Genomic DNA, 18,998 nt, shown 5'->3' with positions numbered 1-18,998 from the left:
CGAGAACCCATGCAGGGACAATCTTGAGGACAAAAGGAGATGGAGGAAGAACCCTGATACCACAATACCAAACCCAGAGCAGAATTTCCCTTGCAGCAGCTGCGGCCGGGCATGACTGACCCGCATTGGCCTCGTCAGCCACCAGAGAACCTGCAGCAGATGTAGACAGCCCCCTTCCTAAATCTTCGTTCATGAAGCCAAGTCGTGATTACACACACACACACTCTCACTCTCTTCTCTTGGCCATCGTCAGCTGTGATCAACCATGTAGCTATGGAGGCTGATCCTAGAATGGCAGGCTCTGCCACAGTTGGTTCTAAAGGTTGTCATAGCCAAAGGGTGGCAGTGGTATCAGCCTTCCACTGATACACAAATGCTCTTCATGGCGTGCACCTCAAACAACCTCTGACAACCAAGTCCAACTCCTGGCCTTCATGAGTGGCATAGTTCTTATGCCCAGTGGAGCTGTTCTCACTGACAGGAGAAGGGGCAAAGGCGTCACTGGCACCTTGAAATCAGTTGCTCTGGGCAGATAGGACTTGTTAACCACAGATGGTAACTCATCCAGGAGAAAGAAAACTTGTGGCTATACCCACTTATGGGAAAAGCTTTGGGAGTAAACCCCAAGGAAAAATCTGGAGTCAGAGTCCCAAAGGCAGCTGAGTACTGTACCCAGCACTGGCATGGCAACTCCTGCAATACTGCTGGCACCAAACTGTATTGACTTTTGTCATTCCTTTAGACCTGTTATTAACATGAAGAAGGGGGTTCCACTGCATGAGAAACAGACGGATTTCCATATCAACTTTGCCCTGGCTTGCGCTCTGGAGGGGCTACTCCAGCTTTGCTTTAGCATAAGACAAACACGGGAAGCAGCAGTTACCCAGTTCTAAGTCAAAATGCTTGGTTGGCGTAGACCATAGCACCAGGGGTTCCTTCTGATGGTGGGAGATACCATTGTATTTCACTGGACAGCTACCTAGCCAATAAGGTGCTTCCTCATTGGGTGTGTGATGATATGGATACCTGCCATTATATAAAGGTGAGACAATCACCCATTGAATACTTCTGACCTTCCCGGCTAGAGGCAAGGCTGTGTTAAGTTTCTTGGTTGATTAAAGTTTCACTTCAATCTCACGCTCTACTTGGTTGATGTGTCACTACAGGGTGCATGGGATAATGGATCATTCCACGAAGAAGAATATGGAAGGGGTGGTGTCATGGTGTGAGCGAAGGATGTAGGAAAGTGCCTCCCCTGGGAGAATTAATTAATAACAGAACAAAAAGTTTTTAAAAAATTGTTAAAAGTTATTGTAAATCTTCCCTGCACAGTTTTAACTGTGGCTGCGAGAAAAGGAAAGCTTCCAACAACTAGAAAACTTGTTCTAAAATAAGTCACAAGATTTGAAAGAATTGGACCTACCTCGATGTCAGAGCCTTGGACTGGATTTTCTCCTCATCCACGGGTGATGAGAGCGATGGCAGCAAGAGTTCAAGTGACCCCAGCACCACTTCTTCGGGAAGTTTTTGGAACGAATCACGGGAGTCAAATTCCCACAGGATCTGATGTTATTTTTATTGAGTAATATTAAGGCGAGAAGGCCAAAATTAAAAATCTATGAAACTGAATTTGTGTTAATTGCTTTAGCAGTTGCTAGGAAATGTATCGCAATATCATGGAAGTCAGAAATAGACTTGGGTATGGAAAGATGGCATGCAGGACTTCGCAATTGTATACCATTAGAGAAGATTACTTCTAATCTGCGAGATAAATATCATATTCTATGGAAAATATTGTGCTAATATTTACAAAATTTTGGTTTTCACGTTTAATAGGCTCTCTGAAGAGAGCCAATACATTTTATAGTATAAATATTTTCTTTTCTTGGCATTCTCCAGTTATTTTTTCTTTTCTTTATTCTAGGGGCTTGGGGTGGGGGGGGGGGGGGAAGAAAGAAGGGAAGGTGGGATTATATATACGTATAATTTTTTGAAATAATTTCTGGAATTTAATGTCATGTAACTATTACTGTGGTTTGAAATTTATAAATATTCAAAAAAGGATATCAAAATATATGCATATATATCTCCGCACACAGTGTATAAAAATACATCTTGGCTTTTTCTACAGAGAGCACAACTGCTAACCAACCAGAAAAGTCTTTTTAATCTTAGTGCTATCTACATTATGCCTCTAACTTTCACCAGTATAGAGGGCTACAGAAAGCGAAACAAGGTGAGAGGATAAAAGGAAAGGAACCATGGCAATAGGGATAGAGGTACATGGGGTAGGGGGGGTGGGGGCTAATGGAAACCAGAGAAGTTAATGTTAATACCATCTGGTTGGAGGGTGCCCAGATGGAATACAAGGTGTGGTTCCTCCAATTTGCAGAAGATCTGAGTTTGGCAGTGCAGGCGACCACAGACAAGACACATCGGCAGGGGAATTGAAATAGGTTGCCACTGGGAGATCCCATTATTGCAGCAGAAAGGTGAAGATGCTCAACAAAGTGATTCCTCAGGCTGTGAGGTCTCAAATATAGAGGACCACCAGATGCAGGAGATGACCCCTGCAGATTCACAAGTGAAGTGTTGGAAAGACTGTTTGGGGGCCCTGAATGGTGGTGCAAGGAGGTGTGGGCATAGGTGTAGCATTACCTGCAACCACAGGCAAGGTGCCAAGGGGAGATTGGTGGGAAGTGATGAGTGGACAAGGGAGTCATGGAGGGAACAGTCCCTGGAGAAGGGGCAGAGGGGAAGATTTGCTGCTGGCCAAAGTTAGAGAGGATGATACATTGACTGCAGAGGCTGGTGGGATTGTAGGTGAGGACAAGGGGAATCCGGTCTTTGATTTAATTGATGATACATTGACTGCAGAGGCTGGTGGGATTGTAGGTGAGGACAAGGGGAATCCGGTCTTTGATTTGGTTGGAGGCAGAGTGGGACAGAACAGAGGTGTAGATAATGGAGGATATGCAGGTGAGGTCCAATTTGTTGATAGTAGAGGGGAAGCCACGTTTTTCAAAGGAGAATCTCTCAGATGGACTCACATGGCAGACCTTGCCCTGGGTGCAGAGGAAATGGAAACTGAGAAATTACAATAGAATCCTTCCAGGAGATAGGGTGTAAAGAGATGTAGCCCAGGTGACTGTGGGAGTTGGTAGAAAATGTCTGTAGTTTGTCTCCCAAGATGGTGACAAAGAGTGAAATGGGGGAAGAGTGTTGCAAGAACTGGACCAAGTGAATTTAAGTTCAGGGTGGAAGTTTGCACCAAAAGTTCATCATGGGTGCATGAGGCAGCACCAATGTAGCTGTCAATGAAGCAGAGGAAGAGTTGAGGATCCCGGCTTGTGTAGGCTTATAGCATGGATCGCTCCACACAGCCAATTAAAAGGCAGGCATGGGACCCATGCAGGTACCCAGAGCTATCCCTTTGACTTGGAGAAAGACGAGTCAAAGAAGTTACTGAGGGTGAATATATGTTCTGCCAGCCAGAGGAGAGTGGTGGTGGAGGGGACCAATTGTGTCAGTTGTCAAGGAAGAAAGAAAGGATTTTGAGATCATCGGTATGGGAGATGGAAGTATACCAATTGGTTGTCCATGGTGAAGATAAGGCAATCGAATTCAGGGATCTGAAAGTTGATGATGTGATGGGTGATATGCAAAATTTTGTGAATGTTGGTAGAGAGGGGACTAAACAGAGTCAAGTTAAGCAGATACTGTTAAGTGAGGCAGGAGCATGTGGAAACTATGGGCCTACCAGTTGAATTAGGTTGTGGATCTTGGGAACCAGTAGAAGCAGGCAATGCAGGGTAGAGAAACAGTAAGGTTGGAGGCCACAGAAGGGAAATAACTAGGTCAGAGATCATGCTTGATGTTTGTGGGTGGGGTCCTGTTCAAGGGATAAGAGGAAGTATCTGAGAATGGTCACCTGGCTTCAGCAAGGTATAGTTTGGTGTGCCAGACCACAACAGCATTACCCTTATCTGCAGGTTTGATAGTGAGTGAGGTTGGGATTGGTGAGGAGAGAGTGCAGGGCAGAGGGGTGGGATTTGAATGAGGGGAACAAAGTTGAGATGGTTGGTCTTGGTGGCAGTTGTAAATATAAAGAGTCATAGCAGGCAGAAGGCCAGAACATGGTGTTCAAGAGGAGGAAGGTTTAAGGTGGGAGAAGGGATCTGCAGTGGAAGATGGTGGAGAATCCTAGTGGAAGAAAAAGGCATGGAGAAGACAGAAGGATTTGATGTCATTGTGTGTACAGAACTCATTGAGAAGGGGGACAAAGGCCAGGCATCTACTGCGAGGGAAAAGGTCAGCAGGGATGGTAAAGACCAGGCATGGGTTAGAGTGGAGGCCAGCAAGGATGTGGAAGGTTAGAGAAGTCCATATTCTGAATGTATAGATGAAACTTGATAAATTATCTATTTATGATACATTCAGTTAATAAACTATCCAATAATTTTGGAATTAAAGTGTGTTTTTTTTTTAGAACCATGCTTTTATTCCATTTTCAAATATAGTCATTTCTTTAAAATCTCTGCAAAAAGATGCTACAAAGTTAATGGTGTACACTTTTTTTTTATTGACCCCATTTACAATAAGATTTGCATTTCAAAATAGTCATGAGCTGTTCCTAGGTCCTGGTAAAGAAATGGTGCCCAAAATTGGAAATTCTTTTGATTATAAATTCATTTAATTATTTTTCTAACAAAATTACACATCAGGAGGCTTTTCTCAGTCTCCGGTTTATGACATATTGATGGTTGAACATATCAAAAGAGAATCAACGAGATTTTTTGTTCTATTGTTGTAAAGCTTTCACAAATAAACCAGATTAGTATTGTATTCATTTGTAAATGTAGTGTGGTTATACTGTGGATCAGCTCAACAGAAATTCTACACAAAAACCAAATTTAAACCACATAAAAGCACAAACATGAACAACAAACATCACAATGCATATTAGGTATTAGATATTTAAGAGCTTGAAATATCATCTGAAAACATTGTTCTTATCTGACAAAACAATGCTTCTTTTTATAGGAAGCCCATCTGCACACAGGGCAGCAGTGTCGTCCTCCTGCCAACCAGACCACAATACATTGCTGATGGAACACATGACCACAGGGTAGTCCCATTATTAAGCAGCCGTTTCGGAAATTCTCCAGGCACACCACACATTCCGAACAATGCAGCATGTCACTGGGCCAAGCCGACCAGTCTGGCTCGTCAACTTCAGTGACGTTAATGCTTCTGTGTAATGTTGCCGTGCTTTGACAAACATTGCCAGAATGAAACGCTCTGCTATGGGTTTCTTCATTTATTTGCACCTTTCCTTCAACTGGTGTCTGGAGTCCGCTTGGTTCTTCACGACCACTTAACCCTGATTTATTGCGCACATCATGGCTTTCACTTTCAGAATCACTCTCCGTGTCATGCCAGCTTTCACTTATTTCATCTTCAGAATGCCCTGCAATACTTTTAAATCGCCATGTTAGTAGGTTCTTTATGTAATCTGTTGGGATCAGTGGATGCAACCACAAATCTGGGAATGCAAGTCTCTCTAGCAACAAATCAGGATCTTCCTCCCAATCCAAATTGTAAGGGTAGTGATGAAATGAAGCCATTGGATGAAACAAGAAGCTTGTATACCAGTCCCACAGGCTTGACAGCCATTCAAGATTATTCACATTTACTTCATCCTCATTATTATTACGCCTTCGTTTTCTCTCAAAGTAATCTATTAGCAAGCCATGACCCAGGTATGTGCTGAGAAACAGAGCAGGATGAGAGGAGTAGAAGGTCCAATCAGCTCGAACCCAAGAAGCCAAGGTGGTTGTGTTTGCATATCTCAAAAATTTTAAGCTATATTCATAAAAGCTTTCCAAATATGGTAACTGCAAAAATCCAATTATTGGTAGCCAAGACATTATTAATAAGGAGTTATAAGTTCCTAGTGTACTTATAAGAACGACAAATCGTTTTATTGTAGCACCTTGCGTTATAAACAAGTCCATCCATGCCATCAAATTAACCAAAACTAGACTCAGGACAAAGAGATCATTGACTTCAGGCTGCAACGATCGAAGAAATACATCCATTGCATGATGTGATATGAATTCCCCTGTAGTGTTCCCATATTTATAGATACCTTCAGGTGTTTTCACAATATATGCTGGGTACTGATTAACACCAATTTCCTTCATGTAGCTGTCACTGTTCCAGTTCTGGACATCAACAAAAATGAATTCCACACGTCCTGTAAATTTTACACTGAGAACAGAATAGAATGCAGGTGGCTGGTCCAGGCTTGCAAACAAATACATCTTTACAGGATATTGATCACTTTTCTTCCACTCTTCCTTTAGCTGACCGGGACTTCTGATCGTTTTAATCCGAGATGCCACATGGGTGTTTATCCATTTAAAAATATACTCAACTTCGATCCTACGTCCATTATACTCCTTAAGCATTACTTTCCCTTTTGAAGTGTTGGTCTGTGGAATGGACATGATGAGTGTTGATTTCAACCAATCTCTTTTGTTACAGTATCTAAAAGGGAAAAAATGCACCATGAACAGGTTTTGTAATTACAGTATTTGCACAGAAGCAAGTCATCTGTCATATCATCTGTAAATACCACTTACTTCTTGGATCCGCATTGCCTATTTAAAAGGTTGTTTTAAGTGAAAATATCATATAGATAAGACAAAATGGAGCTGAATCCTAAACTTCCTATGTAACAGACCACAATGAGTGATCATACTCCACAGTGCTGCTCTGCAGGGATGTGTACCTATTTTCTTACTATATTCCCTCTACACCCACAACTGTACAGCCAAATACCATTACAACTCTATCCTTAAGTTCACTGATGACAACACAGCCTTGGGTTGAATATCAAACAATCAGACAAAATACTGGAAGGAGATTGAGACTCTAGTGGCATGGTGCAAAGAAAACACTTTCAATGTAAGACAGAGCAGCTGATCATAGATTTCAGGAGTAAGAGCACACATGCCTGTTCACATCAATGGCACTGAAGTGAAGACAGTAGATGGCTTCAAGTTCTTGGGAGTAAATACTTCCCATGATCTGACCTCAACCATCTACACCAATGCCTCGACTTTCTTAGAAGGCCAAGGAAATTTTGGACATCATCTGTGTTCCAAAACAACTTCAACAAGTCCATCAAAAGCACACAAGCTAGAACATCACAAGCGATAGGAGCAGTTCTGCCCAAGACCAGAAAAAGCTGCAAAAGGTAACGAGTGCAACTCAGAACATAATCCAAATCTGCCTTCCTTCCAACTCTTCCTGCAGCCAACATACTGAAGGAATTATCCCATCCCCAACAGACACTCTTCTCCCTCCTCCCATCAGAGGGAAGGTTCTAGTAGGAAATTGCACATCAGTGGGTGAAGACAGTTTCCTCCCTACAGCCATCAGGCCCCTGAATGAACCCCACAACAGTACTCTCATACTCTCCTTGCTATGTACTAATCGTTCTTTCCACTTTGACACTATATTCCATAATTGGGCTCTTGCTCTTCCATTTTGTAAGCATGCTGCAGTGACTTGCTGGACTAATTGCAGAAAAATCCTTCTCACTGTACCAGATAAAACATGACAATAAACCATAATAATAGAAATGTAAAGGAAATTATGAAAGACACTCAAAAAGTTAGAATTAATTTCTGATTTGAATTTAAATTTTCAAACACCATGGAGACCCTTTATAAATTATCGTGTTTGACAGTATATAGGACCCCCATTTCTCTATCTCCCCACCCCCCAAAAAAAATCACCTCAAAACCACCCCAGGTCCTATACACAGAGATGACATTTTGGTGCCACACCATTTTTGGCACCGAAATACAAAAGCAGTGGAGGCTTTCCTCCGCAAGATGGTGACAGGAGGAAAGCGATCAAACTACTCACACAGGTTCAAGAAGCCCATGGAGGTGCTATGACTGTCCAGTAAGCGGGCCTGCTGATTTGTGACCCACCTTCCCTCAAATGGTCCATGCGCTCTTGAGCCGCCGCTGTCGCTCACTCCCCCCAATTGCTCTCTCTTCCTCCCTCAGTGCTTTGAGGAGAGCACTGGGCCTCAATAATCAGACTTTGTTTGAGGAGCATGACCCCCCCCCCCCCCCGAACAAATTGAATGAGGCGCAGGGGCGGGTGGGAGAGAGCAAATGACCTGTCAAGCTGAGCTTAACAAGCTGCTTGCTTACTGCCACCCACCCCTCATTCAATCTGTTTGGGGAGCTGTGCTCCTTGAACAAAGACTCAGCGTGGAACCTAATCACCAAGGTCAGTGCTCCTCTCAAAGCATGCGATCCATTATTTGCTCCCTGGGCTCTGGCTTCTCTCCCTCACATCCTTGCATGCCTGCAGGTCCTGACACATGTCAATTGGAATTAGTACGGTGCTGGTGGGGAGGAGAGCAGCCCGAGCCTCTGTGTGCAGGAGGTCATGTTGTTGTTGTTGTTGCTCGTGTATGAGGAGGCTTCGGCATCTTGGCCATGCAAGGCTGGAGGGTTTCCATCAAGGTGAGTGAAGGTAAATATGCTAAGACAAATTTTTCCTGAAATCTCACACCTCATTCAATTTGTTCGGGGGGGGGGGGGTGTGGGGCCATGCTCGTCAAACGAAGTCTGATTATTGAGGCTCTCCTCAAAGCAGAGGAGAGGGAGAGCAAGTGGGGGAGGGGGGGGAGGGGAAAGAGTGAGCAACAGCTCCAGAAAGCATGGACCATATTACGTCAAATACCGTATTTTTATAATCTTTGTCATGAAGGTCATTTATCTGATAAAAATTATTTTTTTGGCTAAACAGCTTCTTTTTTGGTAGTGGGTTTAGACTTTAAAAAAAAAATGAAATAAAATATCAATACAATATAATCTGTTTGATTAAAATCTGGATGAAATATGATTTAAGTGTAATGTGTAGTTTTGAATTTTAACATATCCATATGTACTCTATATTTTTGGATGTGAAATTTCAATGTTAATCAAAAGAAAAAAAAGTTAGAATTTGAGGAAGCTTTGTAGTAAGGGAGTATCAGATGGACAGCTGATACAAAACATCTATTTTGTAACATTGCAAGAGCCATGAAGGAAATGGCGGAGATATATTGAATACCCACCAGGTTCCAAAAGTACTGGCTATACTTAGTCTCTCTCTTCACCACAGGACCATTTAGGTTCTCAAATTTTCTCTTACTTATCTCCAATTTAGTGACGAATGAGCAGAAATTTAACACAACCAAGTGTGGGAAAGTTTTGGAGACATATCCTTGATTCAAGGCATAGAACCAACTTCATGACCATTATTCCCAAGCTATGAAATTACACAAGAGGTGAAGATTTGCAACTTTGTTGTTTCATCTGCATGTTCATGGAATCACTAAGACTGCCCATTTCCAACTGTTACATTTTGATCTTACTTCTGCCTAAGATCAACACTACATTTGACTAATTAAATGCTCTTCCTAAATCTGCAAAACTATGCGCTCATCAGAACTCTAGGCTTTGCTCAATAACATTTGTGTTTCCATCTTAAACAGACTCCCTCTCACATAACAGATTTAAAAACTTTCCTCATGGTCTCAACCCTTGACAGTATCCTCCACATCACTCAAACCATTAACTCTAATTTCTTGCAGCCTTGTAAATCTCTGCATTCATTCAATTCTGGCTCTTGCACACTCTTTTGACAGTTGTGCTCTGCAGACTTTGCTCGGAGTCCCCCTAAAACACTACCTGCACAAGCATCTTAATATTTATTGAAGGAGTATTCTGATTTTTTTTAAAAACATTCAAGGGATGTGGGCTTTAAAAGCTAAGCCATCATTTAATTGTCCATCCCCAAGCATCCTTGATAGGGTTGTGATGTGCTGACTTCTTTAACCGCACATCCATGTTTTCCAGGACTCTCACCCAGTGACAGTTATACATTTCTAAGCCAGAATGTGGTTATAACATGTACAGCAATTACCAGGTTGCAGGTGTCCCCATGCTTTTGCTGACCTGTCCTTCTAACTGGTAGAGATTATGAATTTGGAAGGTGCTGCCAAGGAGTCCTGGTGAGATGCTGCAGTGTATCCTGCAGATGGTGTCAGTGGTGGAATGAACGGTTGTAGATGGACTGCAATGAGTTGTTGAAGCCACGCTTGTCCAGTGAAGGTAATGCCATTCAATGTCAGGGAATGATAGATGGATTTTCTCTTGTTGGATATTGTCATGACCTGGCACTTGTATTGTACAAATGTTACTTGCCACCTATATGCCCAAGCATGAATATTGTCCAGAACTTGTTATACAGTGAAGCCCCAATTTAATGTGAATTCTGATATAACATGATGAGTCATTGGACCCAACATCCACCTTCCATTCTTTGAGATAGGATAAGCAAGCCCATTTTAAAAGATGCAGTACCAGGGATGGCCACCTTGTGGCGCAGCAGATGTTTAGAGGTGGCATGTCAAAATGATTTAAGTACAGTAATGTTTATCTTGATGTGGAATTCATCGCATTGATGGGTTGGGGGGTGGTGTGTGTTGCTATGAACAGAGGAGGGTGGTGGGGCTGCTGCCATAATTGATGTGTTTATATATTGAACACAGTAGTGAAGCACCAATTTAGCACGGCCCTTCTTTTTTTATTGCGATGCAATTTTTTTTTGGACCTCAACTATCGTGTTATAATGGAGTTCCACTGTATTTGGTGTGGATTGCATTGTTATCAAAGAGTGGCAATCATCAATGATTGTCTCTACTCTGACCTTGTGACTGAAAGAAGCTCAAGGTTGTTGGGTCTTGGAAACTATTCTGAGGAACTCCTTCAGGGATGTGTCCTGTAGCTGAAAGAATGAGCTTCAGCCACCATAATCATTTTCATTTGTGCTAGGCCGAAATCTAACCAGCATTGGGTTTGCCCTCTGATTCCCATCGACTCCAATTTAGCCAGAGCTCCTTGATGCTGATTTGATACAGGTGCCTAACTATTTATCTGAAATTCTGAACATCAGCAGTCTCCAAAAACCGGCACTTTTTTTTCTTTTCGGTAGATGACTCAAAGATGGAGTTTGGCACCAAACATGACCCAACAAGACCCACCCTCCTCTGTTCATAGCAACACACACCACCCCCCAACCCATCAATGCGATGAATTCCACATCAAGATAAACATTACTGTACTTAAATCATTTTGACATGCCACCTCTAAACATCTGCTGCGCCACAAGGTGGCCATCCCTGGTACTGCATCTTTTAAAATGGGCTTGCTTATCCTATCTCAAAGAATGGAAGGTGGATGTTTAGTGGTCCAATGACTCATCATGTTATATCAGAATTCACATTAAATTAGGGCTTCACTGTATAACAAATTCTGTGTATCCCGTCATGTTCCACATTGATAATCTGTGGCATCACCACCTAATAAATAGCTCTTCATGGCGTGCACCATTGCTAATTAGTGCGATTATCACTTTACAAGAGCAACTCCCTGCTGGGTGTCATCGTTGATTAGTGTGATTGTTACTTTTTAAAGAGCCCCTCCCTTGGGGGTGTGTCAAGTGATGACATGGAATTCGTAATGTCATCCCTACTCTCCCCAAAAGTTTAAAAGTAAAAAAAATACAGAAAAGTTTTGAAAGACAGTGAAATAAACTATTGGAAGAGTTGGAGAAAAGAACAGGATGCCACCAAAGAAGGAAAAACTTGTTATTACAGCACTAGAGCGGAAAAAGAAAAGGATGAGAAAGAAACAAGGCCAACCTCAAAGAAGAAGCCTGGAGCTGTTTGGAAGCTGGTCCTCCATGGTGAATGCCAGAGAGTAGGGGAGACCTTGAGCTCTTTTGCCCAAGGTCTCCCCTGACAATGGCCGCTGGTAACTGAAGAAGAACATCTACTGCGCAGGTGCGAGGAGTCGCACCTGCACAGAGAAGAAAAAAATGGAAGCACTTTAAAAAAAAATCCTGAACCTGACAGTTCCGGGAGAGAACCCAGTAAAGAACTAATAGGGGTAGAAGTTGAATGGGATACAGAAGGAGGATTCAGAGAGGTTAGTAAAGAAACTATTATTGGCTTCGGAGATCAAAATGGGATTATGGGTAATCTGGGATTATGGGTAATCTGGGATTATGGGTAATCTGCAGCAGTCTCTGAAAGAAACATTGCAACAGACTCAAAGTCATATCTGATCAAGTGACAGAATCTAGAGATGTGACTGGTCAGGTACAGGATACCTTAAAGCAAATGGATAAGAAATTAGAAGTTATGGAAGAAAGAATAAAAGGAAATGAATCGGAAATAGAGCAATTAAAAGATCAGGTGAAAAATTTGCAAGTAGAATCAAAAATAATGAAGGAACATTCAAGTCAGAAGATGGGACACCTTGGAAAATTACAGTAGAAAAATAACATCAAGATTGTGTGGCTAAGAGAAGGTGATGAAGGTCAGGATATGAAGAAATTTTACAAAGTTGGATACCGAAAGTACTGGGAATGGAAGAATTTAAAGGAGACATTGAAAGAGCCCATAGAGCTTCAAGACCAAAGCCACAAGAAGGTCAAAACCCTCATCCAATATTGGTTAATTTCCTTTGCTATGAGGAGAGAAAGTGTTGGAATTAGCAGCAAAGAAAGTGAAGGCAAGACAAGCCCTAATGATCTACAATGGAAACAAGATCTTCTTTTACTCAGATGCAAGTTTTGAACTGTTGAAAAAGAGAAAGAAATTTAATATAGTTAAAGTTTTGTGGAAGAAGGGGTATGCATTTGTTTTGATATATCCTGCTGTATTGAAAATTTTTCTAGATGATAAGCATAATTTTTTTTCTCCAGATTCTGATGAAGCCAAAGCTTTTGCTGAATCTTTGCTTGCTAAGATGGGAAGTAAGGGGTAACCTATTAAAATGGGAAGGGGTAAGGAGGTAAAACTGGAAGATTATATGTTTATTTGACTTTTTTTAAATTATAAGGGTAGGGAGTTAAGACGATATTAATAGGTAGTTAAGTAACTGACAAGATGTACGTAGAGGCTAGTTAATACAAGATTCGGGGGGGGGGGCAAAGGGAATATTTGCTGGCTGCCACTGAATCATGTGTGTGGTTTTGGCTGGACTTTCTTCTTTGGCTTGGCGGACGAAGATTTATGGAGGGGGTAAATGTCCACGTCAGCTGCAGGCTCGTTTGTGGCTGACAAGTCCGATGCGGGACAGGCAGACACGGTTGCAGGGAAAAAGAGTATGTTTTTTTTGTGTCTTTTTTTGAGGATTTCTATCATTTTTTGTTTCTTTTCTATTTTCCACACATTTATTGGTATAATAGATCTAATAAAGTATAATGCCTTTGTTATGTTAAAGGAAGATTTGGAGGATGAAGGTTGGATGAGTAGGGGTTAATTTGATTGAAACTGATTGGGAAGATTAACTTTGAGTTTTAATGTTAATGGGATACAAAATCAAATAAAACATAAAATATTGTATTTATAGAAAATATATTAGCTTTTTTTTAAAAAAGAGACATTTAAAGGAGAAGGAATTAGATAAATTACGAAGAAATTGGGTAGGTAAAGTAGTGGCAGCCTCATTTAATTCAAAGGCTCAAGGAGTTGCAATACTGTTAAATAAAAATCTACCAGTAAAAATGTTAAATGTAGAAAAGGACGTGGCAGGAAGGTATGTTATGATAGAATGTCAAATGTACTCAGAAAATTGGACCTTGTTGAATTTATATGGCTTGGCTTCGCGGACGAAGATTTATGGAGGGGGTAAAAAGTCCACGTCAGCTGCAGGCTCGTTTGTGGCTGACAAGTCCGATGCGGGACAGGCAGACACGATTGCAGCGGTTGCAAGGGAAAATTGGTTGGTTGGGGTTGGGTGTTGGGTTTTTCCTCCTTTGCCTTTTGTCAGTGAGGTGGGCTCTGCGGTCTTCTTCAAAGGAGGTTGCTGCCCGCCAAACTGTGAGGCGCCAAGATGCACGGTTTGAGGCGTTATCAGCCCACTGGCGGTGGTCAATGTGGCAGGCACCAAGAGATTTCTTTAGGCAGTCCTTGTACCTTTTCTTTGGTGCACCTCTGTCACGGTGGCCAGTGGAGAGCTCGCCATATAACACCATCTTGGGAAGGCGATGGTCCTCCATTCTGGAGACGTGACCCAGTAAATTTATGCAAGATATTTTTACAGTTCTCCAAATTATAGAAAGGATATAGATAAGGTGGAGAGGGTGCAGAGATTTACAAGGATGTTGCCTGGCTTACAGCATCTAGAGTACGGAGAAAGATTTTATTCACTGGATGATTGAGTGGGGATTTGATAGAGGTATTTAAAATTATGAAGGGAATAGATAGACTAGACATGAGTAGACTCTTTCCCTGTGTACATGGAGGTGAGGGAGTTGGAAGGTTATGGGCGGAGAGCCGGGGGGGGGGGGGGGGGGGGCAGCTAGTGGAGTTGTTCGAGTGAACAACGGTTATATGGAAACTGTCAAATGCCAATGATAAAATTTTGATGAGAGAAGATGTTAATTTAACATTTAACTTGAAAATGGATAGATCAGGAAAATACAGAGAATTAATGGTAGCTATGGGATTGATAGATATTTGGAGGAAAATGCATACGAACGATAGAGATTATTCATTTTATTCTTTCCAACACATTTATGAATTGACATGTTTTTATTGGCAGCTCAAGTTCAATCTAGAGTACAACAGGTGGAATATTTGGCTTGCACTCTCGGACCATTCCCCGTTGTTATTGTCAATAGCATCTGAGGAAGAAAAAAATTAGTGGATCTAGGTGGAGATTAAATAAGGTATTGTTGAAAAGGAAAGATTTTTGTGATTTTGTAAGAAAACAAATTAAGTTCTTTATGGAAAATAAAGATTCGATAAAGAATAAATTTGTTATATGGAATACTTTAAAGGCATATTTAGGAGGACAAATAATTAGCTATACGGTGAAATTTAAAAAAAGGACTATTTAAAGGAAGTAGATAAATTAGAATAGGAAATAACGGATTTAGATAAAACAATACAAATTACTCCAAATAAGAAATTAATAGAAACAAAAAAGGTTTAATACGATACAAACAGAGTTGAAAGAGACTTTTTACAAACTAAACAAAGGTATTATGAACTGGGAGGAAGAACGCCCAAGGTGACAGTTAAAGAAAGAACAGGTACCTAAGACTATAGCAGCAATGAAAGACAAGAATTATCAGATGGTTTATGTCAAAGGAAATAAATGAAAATTTTAGAAGTTATTCAAGTCTGAGTTAAAACAAGAAATTAAAATAGAGCAATATTTGCAATAAATTCAATTACTAAATTTGTGTGAAGAGGAGAGGAAAGATTTATCTAATTCCTTTGCAGAAGCTGAGATATATGAGGTTATGAAAGCATTGCAAAGTAATAAAAAGCCAGGAGAAGATGATTTTCCGGTAGAATTTTATAAGGAATTTAAGGAACTGTTGGTGCCAATTCTTAAAGAGATATTAGATCAAATAAGTAAATAATGTACCAGAATCCGTTAAGATGGCATTGATAACAGTAATACCAAAAAATGGGAAAGATCATACACAAACAGTTTCATATAGACCAATATCTTTGTTAAATGTAGATTATAAAATTGTATCCAAATTGTGGGCTAATCATTTGGTTAAGATCCTTCAAAAATTGATTAATATGGACCAGTTGGGGTTTATTAGGAAAAGGAAGACAGCAGATAATATAGTGAGATTTTTGTTTGATAAATATAGCTCAAAGAAAAAAAAGCTCCAGCAGTAGCAGTTACTTTAGATGCAGAAAAGGCATTTGATAGATCAGAATGGGACATTTTATTTAAGGTTTTATACAAGTTTGGATTTCCTGAGATAAGTATAAATGGAATAGAAGCACTGTGTAATGAACCAAAGGCGAAAGTAGTAGGAAATAGTCAAATGTCAGGTTTGATTAGATTAGGAAGGTCTTCTAAGCAGGGTTGCTCACTTTCACAAATCTTATTTGCATTGGCAATAGAACTGTTAGCTGAAGTGATCTGAGGGGATGAGGAAATTACAGGTTTTGAGATATGAGACAAAGTACATAAAATTAGTCTTTTTGCAGATGATTTATAGTATACTTGACTAAACCCGAAACTTCACTGAATAGATTAATGAAAGATTAATAGAATATGGATTAGTTTCAGGATACAAGGTTAATGTGGATAAAAGTGAAATGCAGATTATACACAATGTAAAAAGTTAGTAAAATTTAAATGGCAAAGTGAGGGGGATAAATATTTGGGGATAATAGTAAATAAGCAATTGAATAATTTTTATAAATTTGAATTATTTACCACTTAAAAAGATTGGAGGAAGATTTAAAAAGATGGAAGGAATTACCAATAAGGTTAATAGGGCGGGTGAATTGTGTTAAAATTAATAATTTTCCTAGAATTCAATACTTATTTCAAACATTACAAATTCAGGTGCCTGAAATTTAATTTTTTTTTTTTTTAAGACCATTAATTAAGAATATTAGGGAGTTTTTATGGAGAGGAAAATCAGCAAGGATAAATACGGAAAAGTTGACATGGAAAAAAAATCAAGGAGATTTAAGATTACCAAATTTTAAAAGTTATTATAAGGCAGTTCAATTGAGATTTTTGTCTTCTTGGTATCAAAGGGAAGAAAAAATATCTTGGGTAGATATTGAGATGAATAATATAGGTGAAGAAAGTCCAGACCAAATATTGTATAAATGGAACTATGAAATTTTTTAAAGGTAGAAAAGTATTATCAATTTTAAAACATATGGTTTGAATATGGAATGGGATACATGTGGCAAGAGGTACAAGGAATTATTAGTTGGCTCAATTGACTAAGACAAAATCAACTTCTGTTTACAATGAATAATTCTTTACTTGACAATTGATATGAAAAAAGTATACAGAAAATACGAGATTGTTTTAGAGGTTCAATTTTTATGATATTTGATCAATTAAAGGAGAAATATGGGATATTACAAAATACAATATTTGTATATTATCAATTACAATCATATTTGAAGAAGATAGGAATGGACGAGACTTCCGGAGCAGTCGATTTGAATATAATAGATACCTTAATTATTTGAAGATTTATAATTACTATGTATAATAAATTACAAGAAATAAAGGAAAAAAAAAGATTCGTATAAAACTAAATTGAAGTGGGAACAGGATTTAAATATACAAATTCAAGAAGAAATATGAATGAAACTGTAGAGATAGTGTAACTAATACAATCAATGCTAGATATCAAATGGTTCAATATAATTTTTTCCCCCACACATCAAATGTATTACACACCCTACAAATTGAATAAATTTTAGATGTAAAAAAAGAGGTTGGTAATTTCTTGCATTCAGCAGTATGGTTGTGTGAAAAGGTGAAAGCTTTTTGGAAAGAGTAGATATTAAAAGTGAAGGTTAAATTAGATCCAAGAATTTTTTTTTGTTGGGTAATATATTATGAAGACGACATTAAGTTGGAATTAGATAAATATAAAAAGAGATTTTTTGAGTCAAGCAATAGCGAGAAAGTGTGTAGCTAAAACGTGGAAAATGTAAATGTAAATTTTTAATGAAATGAAATATTGTCTCCCATTAGAAAAAAGTCACTTATGAGAGATGATAAATTTTGTCAAATTTGGGAGATTTATGAATATAGAGTAATCCAGACCTTCTAATCCAATCCCCTCCTGAAAATATGGTACTTTCATCAAGAAATGTATTATGGCATTATTAATGTGGTTTATAATTATTACAATGAATGTGTTTTCTTTTTTTCTACCTTTTTCTTCTCTCTGCAGGGGTTAGGGATGGTAGGAGGTGGGGGTGGAGAAAATTGAAAAGTATTTATCTATGTAATGATATTGTAAAGTTAATTTGAAATGCATGAAAGATACTAATAAATAAAATTTTCAAAAAGAGCCCCTCCCTATCGAGCGTCACCCACCTTCCCAGTCGATGCTACCAGTCAGAAGCCAGTTTTTGAAGTTTTACTTTAAAATTAAAAAACATGCTAGTGATATTATGGACTTTATTTATCCAAATTCATTTAACACCCTGCAGCTCCTGTTTTGTGACCTTTTACATGATTTTGAAACGTTGCATTTACTTAAAAGGGTCCTCCATTTTAAAATGATTCTGAAATACTGAAGATTCCAAACAATGGCAGGTGTCCAGTCCCAACGATTCTGGATAAAAGGTTAGGTCCCTGTATTGGGGCAGTTACCCTCAATTCATCCATGAAGTTTAGCTCTGTTTGCCATGTTTGGACCAAGGCTGCAATAAGATCAGAAGCTGAGTGGCTTTGATAGAACTCAAACAGAAAATCTGTGAGCAAGTTATTGCTCAGCAAGTGCTCCTCTATGGGACTTTCCATAACTTTGCAGAGAATCAAGCATAGATTAATGTGGCAATAATTGGCCAGGTTGGATTTGTTCTTGTGGAAAGATATACCTGGGCAATTTTCCACTTTGTCAGATAGATCCCAGAATTGTAACTGTACAAGAACAACTTGTCCAAAGGTACAGCAAGTTCTGGAACTCCCATTATATCAGAGTCCAAAGACTTTGCTGCTTCGATGCCTTTTACGGTTTATTCATATTACATGAAGTGAATAGAATTGGTGGAAGATGGCATCTATTTCATTGGGGACCATTGGAGGAGGAGAGATAGATTGTCCACTTAGCACTTCTTGCTAAAGAGGCTTTATCTTTTGCACTAACGTGCTGAGAAATTCTGTGACATTAATCACTTTGGAAATTTAATACCATTGTTTGAACAGGTTGGAATTTATGGATAAACAAAAATGATAGGCTCAAAGTGCAGACATTAAGAGATCATAGTCAGGTGGGTTGAAATACAGTTTCATATCAAACAAAAATACTTTTATAAAAAATATTGTGTATGTGAGAAAATAGAATTGGAGTCAACAAGGAGGGTGTGGAGATTCAGCATGGACTAA

General features: G+C 39.4%; 1 protein-coding gene across 3 annotated transcripts in view; it reads right to left on the bottom strand.

The window, feature by feature from the left end:
* The window catches only part of rnf103 (ring finger protein 103), a 78,668-nt gene that overhangs the window by 45,582 nt on the left and 14,088 nt on the right, over window positions 1-18,998 (bottom strand). For 2 of the 3 annotated variants that reach the window (XM_069923641.1, XM_069923642.1), the window contains exon 4: window positions 4,563-6,552. The exons of the other annotated variant lie outside the window; for it this stretch is intronic. In XM_069923641.1, the coding sequence (XP_069779742.1) occupies window positions 5,013-6,552 (1,540 nt within the window). In that variant the 3' untranslated portion in view covers window positions 4,563-5,012. Of the gene's footprint in view, window positions 1-4,562; window positions 6,553-18,998 lie in introns of those variants that run through there. 3 annotated transcript variants of the gene reach the window in all.

Source organism: Narcine bancroftii, chromosome 3, assembly GCF_036971445.1.
Source record: "Narcine bancroftii isolate sNarBan1 chromosome 3, sNarBan1.hap1, whole genome shotgun sequence".
In the NCBI taxonomy this organism is placed as follows: domain Eukaryota; kingdom Metazoa; phylum Chordata; class Chondrichthyes; order Torpediniformes; family Narcinidae; genus Narcine; species Narcine bancroftii.
This window is presented reverse-complemented; position numbering and strand designations above follow the sequence as displayed.